The sequence below is a fragment of the Procambarus clarkii genome, chromosome 90 (assembly GCF_040958095.1).
Source record: "Procambarus clarkii isolate CNS0578487 chromosome 90, FALCON_Pclarkii_2.0, whole genome shotgun sequence".
Taxonomy (NCBI): domain Eukaryota; kingdom Metazoa; phylum Arthropoda; class Malacostraca; order Decapoda; family Cambaridae; genus Procambarus; species Procambarus clarkii.
This window is the reverse complement of record NC_091239.1, coordinates 171099-192227: the sequence shown is the minus strand read 5'-3', so window position 1 is coordinate 192227 and position 21129 is coordinate 171099. Positions and strand designations below refer to the sequence as shown.

General features: G+C 37.5%; 1 protein-coding gene across 1 annotated transcript; it reads left to right on the top strand.

The window, feature by feature from the left end:
• The first annotated feature begins 1032 nt into the window (after nucleotides 1-1032).
• LOC138359298 (uncharacterized) lies at nucleotides 1033-2069 on the top strand. Its single transcript, XM_069318434.1, has 4 exons — nucleotides 1033-1187; nucleotides 1298-1411; nucleotides 1520-1576; nucleotides 1783-2069. The coding sequence occupies exons 1-4, from the start codon at nucleotides 1070-1072 to the stop codon at nucleotides 2067-2069; spliced, it is 576 nt and encodes a 191-aa protein (XP_069174535.1). The 5' UTR covers nucleotides 1033-1069.
• Nucleotides 2070-21129: the final 19060 nt, after the last annotated feature.

The following is a 21129-nucleotide window of genomic DNA, read 5'->3' as shown; positions in this document are numbered from 1 at the left end:
TGTTTATGAGCCAGGGTTTTCAGGTAAATTTTGTCAGTCAGATTTTAGAAGTTGTTAAAGTTCTTATAATGAAAATAATGTCATACGAGTTTGTTAAAGTTCTTATGATGAAAATAATTTCCGAGACTTTAGAAGTTTGTTAAAGTTCTTATCATGAAATAATATCATACGAGTTTTGTTAAGAGTTCTTATTTGTTTCTTACTTAGAAACTAGTATATTGCTATATATCTGAATCATTTCACTACATCTCCCGCTCGTACCTCACACCCCCTCCCTACCCCCCTTACCTCACAATGTCTCGCGTCACCTGTGTTTACTTTAGACCGTCAGCCAGACGCCGCATACAGGTTACCTCTTATCTTATCTTCTCCATAATATCTGGACCGTCCCTCCACCCTCTCTCTCTCTCCTCTTCATATTATTCTCTCTTCCTATTTTTCTGACATCGTAATGTTTTATTCCTTTTTTCATTAACCAGTCAGTTTTACACAAATCAACCGATGCATCTCAATGTAACCTTTATTACTGAAACTGCCTCCGAGACTATCTAAGCTGGCACCAGCTACCTGCCCCAGGCTGTCTGCCCGAGGCAATCATCACCTGATTACCTGCCCTGACATCTACCAGTCATTGTCAGCGTTCGCCACCGTAATAATTTATATATACATATACATTAGGCGTTAATAAAACATATTTATTTATTTATTTATAATTTATTTAGTCATCTAATTTTAGTTTACACAATGTATAATAAAGAGTTTAATCCCAGTATTCGCCAGTCATTCTCGCTATTAATAAAACAGCCAAACGCTCACTCAGGGGCACACTATTGTTATTATGCTCATTCAGGGGCCTCCTCAGATCGCCTAAGGCCAAAGTCTTAGAGGTTGACTGAAAGTGTAGGCCTCTAAGCCTACACTTTCAGTCAACATTCAATCTTCATCCTGTTCACAAGGTTGCCCCCAGCATAGTCATATCATCATGTCACTGTGTCCCCTGTGCCTGTCTCCTCTCAACAACGAAATCAGGCATGTGTGTCAAACACGATGTTTAACATGCCTAGGTGAAATGTCCATCAACGCTCTTCAAGAATGCAGACTGTACTGTATAGGATGCAACGGGTCTACACCACCTGGACATTTTGACGTAACCTGTACCAGCTGTGGACAACTCTATTGTGCAAATCGTAAGTATCGTTTTTCTCGCACATTCAATAAACTTTCAAAGAAAATATATATCTGAAACACACATACATACATACAGACAGTCAATTTATATATATTATTCTTATTTCAGTTCATGGTTCTACTTCCTGCCCGTACTGTCGTTGGTCCGTTAACCAGGAACCTCCCACCGAAGCCAGAAACGTCATTGAACCTCCACCCAAACGCCGTCGCATCATAAATAACCGTACGTTTTCACAATAATTTTCGTAATTTAAAAAGTTAATAATTGTATATTTTAACAAGTGTATAAACAAGTAATATGTACTCATACAGAAAAATGTTTCCATTACAGGAGTTCCTATTCGTGATCAAGAGAATCTCATACTTGGTGGAATCAACATCCCAGCTCGTAAGTAATATTATTGTTTATCTGTAATTCAGTTTTTCCTCTTATTTAGACTTTTTGTTTTTCCTCTGAATAAATCCTCTTATTTAGACGATATTTTCCTCTTAAAGTTACAAACATTGTTTTCCTATTAAGGTTTTCAAATCCTCTTAATGTTTTCAAATTTGTTTTCCTCTTAACGTTTATTTATTGCTAATATTATATTACAGAATCGCCCCTGGATTCAACCCAACCCTCTGAGTGGAGCACGCCTGTACGCAGTCAACCCCAGCTGTCCCAGGAGCTAGAAGAAGATGCACCAGACAGCAACCTGCAGGCATCCTCAGATGAAGAAGACAATCAACTCTCTGTTCATGACATATCAGATGAAGAAGTCAACGCTCCAGATTCCCCAGAGGTACATAACATAGATCACGTTGTTCAGAGAGTGTTAGAAGTCATACGCCATTTCGAAGGATCATTCTCGAGACATTCATTCTCCATCCCGGTCATTTAGACGCTGACCCCAGCATATATATAAATAGGTATAGGGAATTTTTTAAAGAATATATAGAGAATCAGTTCAGACAAATACAGGAAGAATTCCCTCCCTCATTTCACATTTACCCTGACGTAAGCCTAATTTTGCAAAAACTTAATCATGCCGACGATCAATATGAAATATTAGACGAAGTATTTTCAATTAGAGGCGAAACTCAGACTGTTACACAGGAAGAGGTGGAAGTTCTCGTAAATTCATGGGTTGAAGAAATGTCTGCAAAAATTGACGAATGCCTAAAAAATGTCCAATCCTCAAGTGTAGGAATTCATTCCATGTCAGGCTTTGCCATTAATTTTTCATATATTCGCCACCCTATGCACCTTGGATCATACGTACCATATCCTGCAAAATTAAGGGGTAAAGAATCAGTATTTAACCCTGAAAGTGAAGGAGATGAGTGTTTGTTACACTGCATTGCGGCGTATAAAAACTTAGCATTGGGCAGGACTATGAATAACGTTAGACAACATTACAAAAGCCTTCGATGGTGTAGAAGATTCGTAGTATGGGCAGATGAAATCAGATTCCCTGTATCATTTGATAACCTTAAGAAAATAGAGAAGCTTAACAAAATTTCTATTTATGTTTATACAGTAACTCATGAAAGTAACAGATACTATCTTAGTTTAGCTAGGAAAAGTCAAGAAAAGTATGCCGATAAAGTTCCTTTGTTGTTATTAGAAGGCAAGCATCTCTGTCTGATCAAGGACTTTGATAAATTTGTAAAGAGTATTAACCACCACTCTGGAAGGATTCCTAACACTCATAAATTCTGCAAAATTTACCTTTTGCATGCCCCCTTAGATGAAATTCAGGCTCACGAAGAGTCATGCACTGTATCCCAAGTATTTTCGTTCTATAATCCTAATGAGAAAATAATTTTTAAAAATTACGGTAGGACCTATAGCCCGACTCACACCGCCTATTACGATTTTGAATGTTGTTTAGACCGTCAAAATCCTTGAGGCATGGTGGAATGTAAGCATAAAGCAATTGCTTATGCTTACATGATTGTAGACAGGGAATTCAATGTCGTAGAAACGTATTCATACGTAGGTCCAGACGTAGTTAATCATTTTATTACAAAGCTAGAAGCCTCATGGAAAGCTATTCATGCTTAGCTCCCCAACTTCCCTAAGAACTTGTCTAGAGAGCAGGAAAGAATGTTTCAAAGACAAAATACGTGTCAATTGTGTCATCAAACTTTCATGAATAAGAAAGATAAATATAGACATCATAATCATGCTATTCAGGAAAATAATTACTTAGGTGCCTATTGTGCTCGTTGCAATTTACAATGTAAAAATGCTCGTAGATACTTGACCACATTTTCCCATAATGCTGCCTATGATCTTGGAATTATACTTAAAGAACTGCCCAAAAATCCTCACCGCGATGTAGAAATTCTAACCATGGAAGGATTGAAATCACCTATGATGCAAGTCATCATAGGTGAACTTAAATTCCTAGATAGCCTAGCTCTCCTTAATGGGTCATTAGGAACCTTAGCAAAAGAGCACGTTGTCAGTAAGAAACCCACCAAGTATACTGAACACATACTAAATGGCGTATCCGATGAGGCTAAAGCTCTGTTAATTAAAGGTAAACAAAGCCTATGTTATGATTATATTTCTTCCATGGACGTGTTAGACGAACCTCAGCTCCCATCGCGAGATAAGTTTTACAATGTTTTACATGACGCTCCACTGTCTGAAGAAGATTATAACAATGCTCTTAAAGTATTTAATTTAGGGAACTGTACAAACATAAAGGATTACCTCATGTTATATTTAAAAGTTGACGTAGGAATGCTAGTTGATATATTTACTCTTTGGCGAACATCACTGAAAGAAATTTATGAACTAGATATTGTTTTCTATGTATCACTTCCTAGTTACGCTTGGGACGCGTTCTTATTTAAATCAAAAGTTGTACTTGACTATGTGTATGATCAGAATGTATATGATTTGTTGAGAAGGAATCTTAGAGGGGGGTTCACATCTTCCATAAGACAATTTACACAGGCTGTTAACGAGCACACTACATCTAACCCTAGCTCTGATGACGATACTCACATTTTGTACCTCGACTTCAACAGCCTATATGCAGCGTGCATGGCTGAGGTGCTTCCCCAGGGAGGGATTAGACAATTAACTGACCTTGAGCGGGATACCTTATTAGGGCAAGGGTTACAACATATCCCCTGTGATCAAGACAAAGGCTATTGGATTTTATGCGATACAAAACATGTATCTCCCGAGGTAGCCAGGTATACTGATGATCTGCCCCTTGTACTGTCTCATACTAATATAACTGAGGAGTTTTTGTCAGAGTACAGTAAGAAAACCCTTAACGATGAAAACCGTAAGCTCCCGCCTAAAAATACTAAATTAATTGCATCCCACTTGCCCCAAAACAACTACTTAGTGAGCCTTGATTTCCTGCAATTGCTATTAAAACTAGGGCTAGAAGTTGAACGAGTAAAAACAATCTATGAATTTAAACAGGCTCCCTATTTAAAAGATTTTATTTCAACCAACATTCGAGAACGAGCCAATACCACCTGTAAAGTTAAAGAAAAAGCTTTTAAACTCATAAGTAATAGTCTGTACGGGAAATCAATGACAAATATATCTAGATATGCTAATACTCACCATCTAGTAACGACAAAACATTTTTTCTTAACTCATGCAAGAAACCCTTTGTATAAACGAGCTGTCTCTTTAGGTCAAGATAGGGTTCTCTGTACAGTAATGAAAGACATCCTTAAAGTTACCACTCCTTCTTACATGGGATATCAGATCTTGCAGATAGCCAAGAGGCGTTTATACGAGTTCTGGTATAATGTAGTTAAAGCCCATTATGGGGAGAGATCTAGACTAATTTATACGGATACAGACTCATTCATATTTACTCTGACCTGTAAAGATGCTTTCCAAGAAATGACAAAAGCTCCTCTAGTAGATTATATGAATTTCAGTAATTTCGACAAAGATCATCCCATGTATTCTGCTACTCGCAAAGGTGAACTAGGACTCCTCAAGTCAGAAGTAAAGCAGAAAATTATAACTGAATTAATTGCACTCAAGCCTAAAACTTATTCTCTCCTAACCCATGATAAAGAACATTTATGTAAATGTAAAGGGATTCCTTATCACCAACAAAAGAAAATAATACATGCATCTTTTCAGAACACATTAGAGACAAATACAACTTTTAATTTTGTATCCCGATCCATTCGCAATGTTAACGGACAGATATGCACGTGTAAAACAACTAAGCGCGGCCTGTCAGCTTTTGATGACAAGAGGTACCTCATTAGTCCCACAGAGTCATTAGCTTACGGTCACCCAGACATTCCAGAGCGTGAGGTACAGGTAGAGGAAGAGGTACAGGTAGAGGAAGAGGTGCAGGTGAAGGTAGAGGATCCTGTAATTGTAGATAATCCCCCAACCAAGACGTCAATTGTTCCCCATTTTTAATCTTTGGGAAAAGCGGGATAGAGTCGCTCAGCAATTATTCCCTAACAACAACTAAGTCTATGTTACTGTATTGTCTATGTATTATCTATAACTATATTCTAATGACTATGATTTATTTTGGTACTGTATTATCTATGATTTGTTACTGTATTTGATATGAAATGACTATATTCAAATGTCTATGATATTTTTGATATTGTATATTCTATGATTTTATTACTGTATTGGATATGTTATGACTATGATTTAATGTCTATGATATTTTGATATTGTATATTCTATGATTTTCTTACTGTATTGGATATGTTCAAATTGCTATGTTATGACTATGATTTAATGTCTATGATATTTTTGATATTGTATATTCTATGATTTTATTACTGTATTAGATATGTTCAAACGGCTATGTTATGACTATGATTTAATGTCTATGATATTTTTGATATTGTATATTCTATGATTTTATTACTGTATTGGATATGTTCAAATGTATATGTTATGACTATGATTTATTGGCTATGTTTAAAATAAAAACTAGAATGTAGATTTCGTTTAAATACTCCTTTCATTATATATTTGTAGTTAGTCTATTGAATCCTAGCAACATGGAAGGGCAGAAAAAAAGTTATTACTGAAACCCAGTTGAATATATTTAGTGAACCGTCAAGAATTATTATTGCTTGATTTTCAAATGGTGGGAAGAGCTATTTATGTGCTAAAATGATAGAGAAATATCAGCAAAACTTTGCAAAAATAATTATCTGTGGAAGCGGGTATAAAGAGTTGAGAACTAATCTACTCATTAAACATAAGATATCTTTTTACTCTGAAATTGTAAACCCTTTAGACGATCGTGATCCAGAGGACACATCTCATATATTAGTTGTTTATGATGACTTGTATGTTGAATCTACAAACTCTAAAATAGTAAGTGATATATTTACTAAGGGACGGCATGAGAACATCTCTGTTATTTTTATAACCCAAAATATATTTTTCAGTGGGAAATTTTCTAGATCTATAAGTTTAAATGCTTCTCATTTTATTCTGCTTAAATCAAGAGACTTGTCCCAGATAGAAACATTAGGCAGACAAATATTCGGAAAACAAGATGCCAAGAAATTTTTAGATATATATAAGAAAGTGATTTCTCGACAGTATGGGTATTTACTTGTTGACTTGGGCGTTAAAACACCTGAATCCATAATATTTAGGGGAAATATTGTAAATGAACCCCCATATGAAATAGTGTATCAATGGTGAACATTACACAAACTCTTAATAAGATATACAATGACCCCAAGTCCATAAGTGGGTTTGGTGGCGTTTTAAAATTGTATAAGGCTGCAAAGAAAACAATCCCTGAATTAACTATAAAAGATGTGAAAGACTATTTAAAAACGTCTAATGCATATACCTTACATCTATTAACAAAACGTAAATTTAAACGAAGACGTATCTTAGTACCTAGACCTAAAGCTTTCTTTACCAGTGACTTGGCTGATATGACATTGTTAGCTAAGCACAACAATGATATTAAATATTTATTAGTTTGTGTTGATATATTTTCAAGGTTTGCACATGTAGTTCCACTATCCACTAAATCAGGTCAGAGTGTAGGTGAAGCCATGAAAGCTATTCTGGATTTACCTTCATCAAAAGGTGTAAGGAAGCTTAACACTGATAAGGGCGGTGAATTCTATAATAAATATATGAAACGATTGTTAGACAGTAAAAACATTGAACTGTACAGTGTATTTTCTCAGGAAACTACAGCCAGCATTGCAGAGAGATTTATAAGAACATTGAAAACTAAGATATATAAATATTTAACGGCTTATAATACCTTAACCTATATAAATGTTCTACCTGATATGGTTAAAACGTATAATAGAACACCACATAGAGGATTAAAGGGGAAAATACCTATTGATGTACATGCTTTATCTCTGCCTCAAGATGAGACTAGGCAGTTTAAGCTCATGTATAAAGGAGAGCAGCAGACTAAGCCACGCATCAGTAATCATCTGTCTGTTGAAGATACAGTACGGCTTGCCTTATCTAATCGTATTTCAAAGTTCAAAAGAGGTTTTCATCAACAGAACACTAAGGAAATATTTATTATTGCTCAAATTGATACTAAACAACCTGTGCCTTTATATTATCTAAAGGACTTAAATAATAGACTTATAGAAGGCGGATTTTATAGAGAGGAGTTGACTCCCACCTACTTGTCAGATACATTTGAAATTGAGAGAATTATAAGTAAACGTAAAGTTGGTAATACTACTTTATATAAAGTTAGATACGTCGGTTACGACAGTTCATTTGATCAGTGGGTGAATTCAGATGACGTGAAGAAACTATGAAGAAGCAGCCCTTAGTTAGCAAGTATCGTGGATTTATTGAACTATTAGCTAGATTAGGTTATAATTCTAGGAAAAATTTAATTAAGACTCTTAAAAAGGAACATATACTTTGCCTATCTGAAATATTTAATAATTTCTTAAAAAATAAAATTGAAGTTGGGAAGCCTATTTTAAAGAGACTTTCTAAATATAGAGCTCTACTCCATACATTAGCCTGTAAGAAGAAGGCTATTTCACTCAAGAAAGACATATTAACGAGTAAAAGAGGAGGTAATTTATTGGGCATTTTACTTCCCATAGCTATAAATTTTATTTCAAGGCTATTTAATAAGGAATAATGAAAGAATTCTATCTTGTACCACGAAAAGTTATTGATCAACAGAAGCCTACGGCAGTAAGTGTTGAGAAGCCTACGACGACAGTGAGAACAAATCCTGTTATACAACACTTGATAGACTTAAGATTAAATCTTAAGGGTTATGATTTTGCAGTCTCCCTGTTAAATTATTTTAATACAACTGGACTTGTAAAGTGGGATGAGGAAGGGAACATCACATCACCAGTTACTGGGATCAATATTGTTGATGATGTTATAGGCAGGATGTGCACTCCGAAATTGCTATTCCCAGAAGATAAATTGCCCATAGCCAAGTAGTTTTTTTCTTTGACCTCTACACCTAAGAATTTATTTAGAAATGTAGATGCGAAAAATCAAGTGTTTTCTCCTCCGAGTTTGAAGAGGAAGATCAAGGCTGGAGATGAAGGAGAGTCTACCTGGATACCATATTAAGGTGAGTTTCTGTTTATTTTTATCATTTACTATTAGTCTACAGGATGGATAGTTACGTTATATATGCAGCGAGTAACTCTGATACTGATGTATTTAAAAACAATGCTACCAATGCTTTTGAAAATAGATTACATAATCAGCTGCCTTTAGACCCGAATAAAGCTTATGAAGTGTGCCTGAAGAATATATTCCTGCCTCCATCTTATTTCGCTGTTAAGAGGAATGACCCGGAAAGTTTTATTTCAGTTCAACTTCTAGTGTCTAATAAAAATTGATCTGATTTGAGTACGGTGAATACATCTTTCACTTTAAAGTCAGATATTTTAGCCAGTGATAATTGCATAGAGCTAACGACTATTTTAAATAGAGAAATTTCAACTATATTTTCTAAAAGTTCATTGAGTTTTATAGGATCCCTACTTAATTATAATTTCCCAGACCATGGGGACGTTTATATGAAATATGATTCGAGTATTAATCTTTATCTTTCGGTCGAAATATATGTAAAGTTATTGGAGCGGAAGTAGGTAAAGCCTATGATATTTTTATTATGAATAAACTACCTAATAACAGGTTAACTGTACAAGATACATGCTATTATCATCCTAGGCCATTAGGCCGTATAGATTTCTTGTGTGTATATTGTGATAAGGTGCAGCCCACCATGTTTGGTAATCAGATTGTAAATATCTTGGATGTTGTTTCGTTTCAAAGTAATGTAACACACAGGAAATTATATAAACCTTTAAATACGACTAATATTGATGGCATAAGTATTAAATTAACAGATCAAGATGGGGAGCCTGTATATTTTGAAAAGGATGGATGTACGATTGCAGTATTACATATTAGACCCGTTGATATATAATGGTAAGAGTAGAGGGAGTTTATCATTCTCTCCTGGCACGTTTAAACATGAGGGTCGGGTTTGTACAGCTGTCTGTTGACGAGGTAGAGCGATTTATCGCTCCACGAGGGAAGAGAGGTGGAGCGCTGGGCGATATTACTGTTTTCGATAGAAGACATTTAAGAGGAGGTGGAATATTAAGTTTCTTAGCTGGTCTAGCTCGTAGAGCAACACCTTTCCTATTAAAAACTATCATGCCAGCAGCATTGACAATGGGACAGAATGTTTTGCAGGATATAAATGCAGGCCAAGGTACTTTGAAAGATTCAATTAGAAAACGCGGTATGGAAACATTGAAAAGTATAGGTCCTAAATTGATAGCAGGTGGCCGAATAACGAAAAAACCTTATCTTGAGGTTATCTTGAGATGATTTCCTGGCTTTTTTTTTTTTAGTGTCCCCGCGGCCCGGTCCTTGACCAGGCCTCCACCCCCAGGAAGCAGCCCGTGACAGCTGACTAACTCCCAGGTACCTATTTACTGCTAGGTAACAGGGGCATTCGGGGTGAAAGAAACTTTGCCCATTTGTTTCTGCCTCGTGCGGGAATCGAACCCGCGCCACAGAATTACGAGTCCTGTGCGCTATCCACCAGGCTACGAGGCCCCTGCCTATATAAAGAAAATGGATAGATATAAAGACGTGTTTTCATAAAACAGTACTAGTTGTATGCTAGACGCAGACATGATGAGTGTAAATGCTCCTAGTGCAGCATTGCAAGTTCCTTTAGAAAATTATACAGCTGCTATAAGCGATGGCTTTCCTAAAGTTAATCCGCATAGAATGGTTGAAAGTATGATATTTTCAAGACAGACACAGGATATTTTACCTGTGAATTCAAGTATTAACAATAAATTTAAAGATTCTTATATTAAATTCCGTATCCCAGGAGTAAAGGGACAATTTATTGATCTTTCGAGCTTGACGCTAGAACTGATGGTAGAATTAACGGGACCTGACGGAATTACGGCTTTAGCGGATATTAAAAATGCACCAATAGTCAATGGTTTGTCCCAGACAATGTTTAAAGCTGTAACTGTTTATTTAAATGAGCAAGTGGTGGAAACTAATTCACTATTTTCATATTTATCATATGTAAAGCTAATGACAACGCTTTCTGAATGTAAAGCTGAAAGATTTAAAGAACTAACGTATTTCTATAATGATGTTTTTCCTGAAAAATATGATGTAGATTATTTTAAGAATGCCTCAGAAGACCTTAAATCTAGATTTGTAAAGTTAAAAACTGAGGGAGTAAACTGTTGCTTTAAACTGCTATTGGACATTACAACTTTGAGCGAATATCTTTTGGATATAATTGATATTCGTTTGAGATTAGAACTTAACAGTGATCCGTGGGTTATAAACAGTATTGAATCTGGATACAAGTTTAACATAAAACTAGCTAGAATGTGAAATGATCGGATAACTCCATTCGCATCTGGATTGGAGGCTATTAATAGAGCTCTGGCTGAACAAAATACGCCAGTTTCATATACGTTTGATAAGACACTCCACAAGACGTTCATTCTTGGTAATGGGCAGCAGAGATTAAGTATTGACCAGTCATGGGGGAGCATTATCCCAGATAAATTATTTATTATGATGACGGATATGGAAGCAATATCAGGAGCGTATACACTTAATCCACTTTATTTCGATCACTGCGATTTATCTAATGTATATATTACACGTGATGGGACAAACTTATTTAATATAACTTGTAAGTTCCCGAATAAATGTTCGAAACTATACTACGAGACTCAAAATACAGTAGGCTTTAACGCTTGTAATACCTTGACATATAATTCATTTATAAAAGGAAGAACGTTACTGGCATTTAGACTAACGCCTGAGGAATTGAGAGATGCCCATCCTATAGAGACTTCGGGCAACCTGAGAATTACATTAGAATTTGCTGTTCCAGTGAAATCAAATAAAGTTATTATTTTATTCGGAAATACAACGGGAGTATTGAGAATTTATTCCGATTGGCGAGTTATGTGCGATACAAGAGCATGAACTGCAAACAAATTAATACAGCATTGAAAAATATGAAGGGTAGTAAAGCTGAATAGATTGGATGCTATTTAGCGACGGATATATATAGAATAATGAAGCAAATACGGGATAGTCCGATTATGTTTATAATAAATACCTTAGGAAGAGACTCTAAGGAAGTAATGGGCCACTGGATTGCTGTATATAAATCTAAACGGAAAATAGTTATACTAGATTCGTATAGAATAAATGTGTATTCGCCCTACATTTCGGAGTTTTTAAATTATTATAAAGACTGTGATGTATACACGTTTACAGAGCGACTTCAGAGTTTAAATACTTACGTATGCGGGCTATATGCGATGTTTTTCTGTTACCATCTTTCAAACAAGGATCTAAAAACTGCATTAAAGCTATTTGAAACTAGTTTTACTTACGGAGATTATATGCAGAATGATAGGAACGTAATGAGGCTATCTTATGCTTTATTTAAAAATATGCCGAGCTGCTATGAAACACTGTGTTATGATAAGAGCAATATTTGTTGGAAAATGTGCTTGGAGACGACTGGCTGAATGAGGCTATAACAAAATTATCTAACGGAAAATGGTGAGTACATTTGTTTCGAGGTTTTATGTGTCTGATAAATATTGTACATGTGTAAACGCTATCTAAAACTGTTATTCTTTATTTACAGAGATGAGGAGTGAATAGGACGGATATTATACAAGCGGATTGAGGAATGAGCTTCTTAGAACTTCGGGCTAAATGAGTCGTTTATTATAAATTGTGTAAACTAAAATTTGATGACTAAATAAATTATAAATAAATAAATATGTTTTATTTACGCCTAATGTATATATATATATATATATATATATATATATATATATATATATATATATATATATATATATATATATATATATATATATATATATATATATATATATATATATATATATATATATATACATATATAAATATATATATATATATATATATATATATATATATATATATATATATATATATATATATATATATATATATATATATAAATTATTACGGTGGCGAACGCTGACAATGACTGGTAGATGTCAGGGCAGGTAATCAGGTGATGATTGCCTCGGGCAGATAGCCCAGGGGGCAGGTAGCTGGTGCCAGCTTAGATAGTCTCGGAGGCAGTTTCAGTAATAAAGGTTACATTGAGATGCATCGGTTGATTTGTGTAAAACTGTCTGGTTAATGAAAAAAGGAACAAAAACATTACGATGTCAGAAAAATAGGAAGAGAGAATAATATGAAGAGGAGAGAGAGAGAGAGAGAGAGAGGGTGGAGGGACGGTCCAGATATTATGGAGAAGATAAGATAAGATAAGATAAGAGGTAACCTGAAGGCCGCGTCTGGCTGACGGTCTAAAAGTAAACACAGGTGGGCCACAGATTGTGAGGTAAGGGGGGGAAGGAAGGGGGTGTGAGGTATGAGCGGGAGATACAGGGGGGGAGGGGGGCAGGAAAAAGATTCAGATGTATAGCAATATACTAGTTTCTAAGTAAGAATCCCATAAGAACTCTTAACAAAACTCGTAAGACATTATTTTCATAAAAACTCTTAACAAACTCGTATGACATTATTTTCATCATAAGAACTTTAACAAATTCGTATGACATTATTTTCATTATAAGAACTTTAACAACTTCTAAAATCTGTGACTGACAAAATTTACCTGAAAACCCTGGCTCATAAACACGAATTTGAATTTCTCTCATAAGAACTTTAACAAACTTCTAAAGTCTCGGAAAATATTTTCATCATAAAAACTTTAACAACTTCTAAAATCTGCGACTGACAAAAATTTACCTGAAAAACCCAGAAGCCATATGCGGGATATTGGACCTCAAAACCCTGACTCACACGTGGGATATTGGAACCTGAAAACCCTGACTCACACCCGGGATATTGGACCTCAAAACCCTGACTCACACGCGTGATATTTGACCTGAAACAAAATATCACCTGTACGTTGTCATCCACACTACTTACACTAACATGATCACCACTCACTGGGTGTACTGTGCCCTAACATGATCACCACTCACCGGGTGTACTGTGCCCTAACATGATCACCACTCACCGGGTGTACTGTGCCCTAACATGATCACCACTCACTGGGTGTACTGTGCCCTAACATGATCACCACTCATTAGGTGTACTGTGCCCTAACATGATCACCACTCATTGGGTGTACTGTGCCCTAACATGATCACCGCTCATTGGGTGTACTGTGCCCTAATATGATCACCACTCACTGGGTGTACTGTGCCCTAACATGATCACCACTCACTGGGTGTACTGTGCCCTAACATGATCACCACTTACTGGGTGTACTGTGCCCTAACATGATTACCACTCACCTGGTGTACTGTGCCCTAACATGATCACCACTCACCTGGTGTACTGTGCCCTAACATGATCACCACTCACCTGGTGTACTGTGCCCTAACATGATCACCACTCACCTGGTGTACTGTGCCCTAACATGATCACCACTCACCTGGTGTACTGTGCCCTAACATGATCACCACTCACTGGGTGTACTGTGCCCTCGCTACATTACTGTAACTCCTCGTGACCTTGGTCACGGTGAACTTCATCAGCAACACCTGGTTAACTGTTTTAAAGACTTAATTTAGCGGCACAGTCCTTCACACGTTTCAGATCAATACTCTGGGTTATTTTTTCCCCACGTGTCTTCACATGAAATGTTACACAACCAGCTTTCACACCCCAGCTTTCACACCTTGGGCTTTCACACGCCCAGCTTTCACACACCCCAGCTTTCACCCCCCAGCTTTCACACCCCAGCTTTCACACCCCCAGTTTTTACACCCCCAGCTTTTACACCCCTAGCTTTCACACCCCCAGCTTTCACACCCTCAGCTTTCACACCCCCAGCTACCACACCCTCAGCGTTCACACCCCAGCTTTCACACCCCCAGCTTTCACACGCCCCAACTTTCACACCTTGGGCTTTCACCCCACCAGCTTTCACACCCCAGCTTTCACACCCCTAGCTTTCACACCCTAAGCTTTCACACCCCCAGCTTTCACACCCCCAGCTTTCACACACCCCAGCTTTCACACCCCGAGCTTTCACACTCCTAGCTTTCACACACCCCAGCTTTCACACCCCGAGCTTTCACACCCCCAGCTTTCACACCCCCAGCTTTCACACACCCCAGGTTTCACAGCCCTAGCTTTCACACCCCCAGCTTTCACACCCCGAGCTTTCACACTCCTAGCTTTCACACACCCCAGCTTTCACACCCCGAGCTTTCACACCCCCAGCTTTCACACCCCCAGCTTTCACACACCCCAGGTTTCACACCCCTAGCTTTCACACCCCCAGCTTTCACACCCCTAGCTTTCACACCCCCAGCTCTCACACCCCCAGCTTTCACACCCCCAGCTTTCACACCCCCAGCTTTCACACCCCTAGCTTTCACAACCCCAGCTTTCACACACCCCAGCTTTCACACCCCCAGCTTTCACACCCCCAGCTTTCACACCCTCAGCTTTCACACCCCCAGCTTTCACACCCCTAGCTTTCACAACCCCAGCTTTCACACCCCCAGCTTTCACACCCCCAGCTTTCACATCCCCAGCTTTCACACCCCCAGCTTTCACACCCCCAGTTTTCACAACCCCAGCTTTCACACCCCTAGCTTTCCCACCACCAGCTTTTACAACCCCAGCTTTCAACTCCCCATCTTTTACACCCCCAGCTTTCACACCCCTAGCTTTCACACCCCTAGCTTTCACACCCCCAGCTTTCACAACCCCAGCTTTCACCCCAGCAAACACATATCATCTACACAACGTTCGCCTATCTCTTCCCATAGGTGTGGGAATGATTTGCATTGAGAATGGTGCAGGAGAGCCTTTGAGAAACTTTTACTCAAAAAATCCAAACACAAAGGTTTAATTATAAATTGTTTTTCTACAATTATTTTCTTCCAAATGTAAAACAAATAGTTTTTACATGTTTAAATATAAAATTTATGGTGTTTTTTTGTAAAATTCATTAATAAATTGTGAATGATATATATTGGCTGAGTGAAACCTTTAAAATCCATTTAGTTATAATTTGAACAGAAAAAAGTAGTTTTCCAAATTTTCTAAAAATCGCTCTTTTTAACACAATTTGACTCCTTATGCATTCCACTAAACACTATATCATGTTTAAATATATAATTTATGTATTATTCCCTAAAATAATTTATATAAATTATATAAGTTGCTGGAAAGTGGTGTTAAAGAATCTGAAAACTTTTTGTTGTGTTATAATTGGAATGTTCTTATTAACTATGTCTCAAGTTCACAGTTTATCAAACAAGAATATTAACATTCGTCAACTCTTAAAATCTTATATGTTATCTTGCTGGTGCAAAATGGGTGAATCTTTAGGAACAGCTATAGTATCTATGTATCACAAATGGTGTTTTCCCTAACTCAAACAATGTAGGGTTTATTATTCTACACATATTTCTAATGACTCTTAGATGTTTACATTCTCTGAAGTATAATTGTGAAGGCTGTGTCCATCACTCTCAACACAGATTCTTAAACTCCTCTCTGCAGGTTCAACTATATAATTAGTTTCCATTTTGAATCTCCATGGACATTTGTATCCAAAATGAAACCAATGTGGTTTCCTTCAGCGCCTTCAGCCAGCACATTTGCTCATTCATTTCCACAGATTCCAACATGGTAGGGGATTTACAGAAATTTGTATATTCATATTGTTATATATTAAAAATATGAATGCAGTTCAATATGATAAGACAAATACATGAGTTTATGATAAATTCGTTTTCTGTGATATACCATTGATATGCTCTTTTTTTCTTTAAACGGCAGACTAAACTAAAGTGCTCACATCAACAGATTTGATGTATAAATGGTCAACGCTCAACAGAGTTAGTATAAATGTATTAGTATAAATATTACTTGTCTCATTGTTAATTCACATTCAATGTCAACTTGTGGTTTTGATGTGGCACGTTTGGTCATGACACCCCACCCCATTATGCACCCCATACCCATCTTGTGGGCGGTTGTGGAAAGGGTTACAGAGGCACATAATGGGCTCAGGGACTGAACCCCACAATTCATTTAGCTAAGCAAGTTACAATCTTGATGAGCTAGTTACTAAATTCAATATAAGTCATCACATCAACAATGGGTTCGAGATCGACCTCAAGTACAGGTTCTAAATTAATTAACACTTTCCTGGATTTTCGACTTGGAATTACGGGCATTTTCCCTAACCGCTTGTCGGATCACGACGTAAATTTACGGTGCGGTTTAAAATATTTGTAAAAAATCCAGTTTAAATCCGATTTACTTGGGGTTTGTTTCAAACTCCGCGCCATGAAATTCCTGTTCTCTCGGGTAGGCCGCAAGTCACGTCGGCCTACTGGGTCACGTGACAGGCCCATTGTTTTGTTGTCACGTGGAGCAATCGGATCTCTCTCCCCTCGGCCTCCCCTCGGCTCTCCCCTCGCCCAACCTACACAATGCAGACACAAAGAAAGTTCAGAAAAGAAAACGAGTTCGCAGGGCAGATGGAACAGTAAGACTACAGCAGGTTGTGGTGAACAAACCACAGGCAATTGTTGACTACAATAAGTTCATGAAGGGTGTTGACCACTTTGATCAAATGGTAAAGTATTACCATTTCGCCAGGAAATGTCACAAGTGGACCAAGAAAATAACATTTTATTTCTTGCAAATGGCATTGCAAAACGCTTATGCATTGTACAAGGCCAACACAGATGATCGAAGGAAACTAACTCTGCTCTAGTTCCATGAAGTTGCTATTTGGTCTTTATTGAAATTTGACAAGGCAGAGTGGCCTGCAACAACTACACCATCTCCACATCTAGTTCATGCTCCAGACATAAATCATGACACTGGTCCTGTGTATCCTGCTGCTGACCCGTCAACACCTGGCCCGTCGGGTGTAAGGCGCCCTCTCTTCACGTCAACACCTAGTGCTGAAGCTGAATCTGATGAAGATAATTCATATTCCACATTAGTGTTTGAAAACAATAGTGAGAGCGACGATTCAGACAGTAGTTTATTGCCAACCCAGAGACAACAGCGACGTGTTGTTATAGCAGAGACTCGCCTGAACTATAAATTGAAACATGAGCTGGTAAAAATCCCCAAACGTCGCAGGTGTGAAGTGTGTTCAAAGTCGGGTATCAGGAAGGAAACTGGTATAGCATGCAAGACATGCGATGTTCCACTTTGCATCATACCTTGTTACACCACTTATCACAGGAAAAGGGTGTATTGGGTGGACAAGAAATAACCACCTACATCAGCTTCACTCCACCTAGGAACATCTGTTGAGCAACTTCAGGAATCAGTACCTGAAGGAGGTGGAGTGGAGATAAAATGCTCAACTTATTTTACTACAATCGTCTTTGCTTTGGTAAGTACACATAATTGTGTTAGATTGTTTCAGTATTGTAGTCTATTTTCTTAGGAATATTTTGATACCTAAATGAGAACTGTAGCACGAAAACTAAAGTAAGTATACACGAAACAAGAGAAACTTTTTTTGTGGGTGTTGCAGGTGTGAGTTGGAGTGTCAAGAGCGGGTTCCGGTTGTGTGTTTTCCGTCATCTCTACAGCTGTGAATTCCAAGGAATTGTATTTGATATGCATATGTCTGTGTAGGGAATTTTATTCCGAACACTATACAAAAAAAACGGTGTGAAACAAGTATAAACGTGAAAAACATGAGCAAAGTAAAAACTTTTGACGCTCACGGGTACAAACACGCGTAAGATTTTATTCCCCGCAAATTTATTTGACGCTGTGTTGGCCAAATCTACCCATGTTCTTATAGAACTTTCTATTGCGAACACATTGCTATAAAAATGAAATACGTAGCTCCAGAAATAATGTCAGGACAGTGAAATAAGTATAAACATTCAAAGCGCTGCATCACACCAGTGTCGTCCCTGCTGAAATCATGGCTAACGCTTCGCCCAGTTCCCACACTCGTGCGGGTCACCCGATATATAATTAGACATTGATAGGCATATGTCTGGGTGGGGAATTTTATTGTGAGTTCAATGATATCAAAATGAGCGCTGTAGGATGACTGTGAGGCTGGCAACAAACGAAAGAGTATGAACATTTACTTCCTGTTTGGGTGTGACGGCGAGTCATCTTCGTGTTTATTTACTTCGTGGTGGGATACCAAATGCTTCGGTGACATTTTATGCATATGATCTTGTAGAGAATTTTATTGCTAACGCATTGATACCAAAATGAAAAACGTAGCTTGAGAATTGAGGTTAGGAGCGTGAAAAGATTAAAAACTTTTTTGTGTTTACGCTTGAGCGCCCAGAACGCCGTGCGCACAACCCACTTGTTTTTCCAGCTAGTGCCGCGCGCACTAAAGTGTTAAGCAACTGACATATGTGGAGAGCTAGTATTAAAATTTATATTTTGTCCTGCACACCGCCCCCCATCCAGTGGGCAGCGGTGGATAGGTTACAATCACTTAGTTGTTATCTACAGTTAGCAAACTGGGCATATTTGGCTAAAATTTCTGGTAGCAGATCATTTTGAATGAAATATTGACACATCGCTGGAACATTGGTTATAGAATTGTCTCTAAATTCATGTATCTTTTTGCACTCCATCACATAGTGACGGAGGGTGTGCGAATAATTTTGTTGACACAGTTTACATTTGGTCAGGTCTACATCAGCAGATAATGAGAATTCCCAGAGATACTTGTAACCGAGTCTAAGCCGAGCAGTAGTAACATCTAGAAGTCTGCTGATTTTATTGGATGATCCATAGATGTGTGGCTCCTCTTGTATGATAGTATGATGATAGATGGAATTACTAGTTCCAGTTTCTAGGCAGTCGATGAGTACTCACAATAACCTTAATTAAGCGTCAAAACAAAAATGTGTATACTCTTTTTACTCTCCTGACCTTAGTTCTCGAGCTATGTATTTCATTTTGGTACCAACGTGTTCGCAATAACATTCTCTAGAAGAACATCAGCAAAAACGGTCACCAAAAGTTATATGAATACCAGCACCCAATAAATACCTACGTAGATGACTCGCCGTGAGTGCCCAAGAGCAACAAAATGTTTTTACTCTTGGGATTGTTATCACTTCCACACTTGTCCTACAGCGTTAATTTTGGTATCAATGTACTCGCAATGAAATATCCAACACGGTGATATGAATATAAACGTAGAATAATGGTCGCTGCCCACCCGCAAGAGTGTGGGAAGTGGCGGAACTGTTACCCAGTATTGGTGACAAGACGACACATGGGCGATACAGTGCTTTGAAAGTTTATAATTATTTCACTGTCCTGACATTATTATTGTATGTACGTCATTCATTTTTGTGCCAATGTTTTCGCAATAGAATGTTCTATGAGCCCGTAGGTAAAAAAGAGCAACAAAGCGTAAGATAGAATAGCACCATATATAAAACAACGCTGGTACATATCAGTGAGAGTCAAACACACACGAAATGTGTGTGTTTGATGGTGGTCAAACGATGTTTGATGTGTTTGATCAGGTGATGTCCTGATCCGCCTAATTAAAGTATGAATTATGTTGAGAAAAAATAAGAAAAAAGGGAAAAAAACAGGGGTGGGAGAAACATGACAGAAAAAGAGTAAAAATACAATTTGGTCAACAAAACAGCATTGTTTAAAATAAAAGATATGGATTGACATTTTGGTGGTTAGGTAGGTTACATTGAGTTAATTAGGTAGTACTTAGTGTTTATCTGTTATAGATAGGAGCTGCATGCCTGGTATGGGCCAATAGGCCTTCTGCAGTTACCTCTGTTTTTATGTTTTTGCCCTGTAACCTAAATGGTTAGAGAGGCACAAATATGGGCTTAGGGACTGAACCGACTGAACCGCACACTACATTTAGCTAAGCTGGTTACAATCTTGATGATATAGTTACAAAATTCTGTATAAGTCGTCACATTATCAATGGGTTCGAGATCAACCACAATTTCCTGAATGGATATAACAAAGGGGATATTAATAGGTTATTAAAATTGTCAACACACGATAGAACACGAAACAATGGGTATAAATTGGATAAGTTTAGATTTAGGAAAGACTTGGGTAAATACTGGGTCAGTAACAGGGTTGTTGATTTGTGGAATTTTTCTTAACTTATAAATTTATCTTTATTTATCTTAAACTGGTTGGGAGAGGTACAGTTTTTAACATAATTGGGAAGTTCATTCCACATTCGAGGTCCCTTGATTTGTAAAGCATTTCTAGTTTGACTAAGTCGTACTCTTGGAATATCAAATAGGTATTTGTTTCTGGTGTGGTGCTCATGGGATCTGTTACAACCTTCTAGGAAGCTTTTAGGGTCAGGATTGACA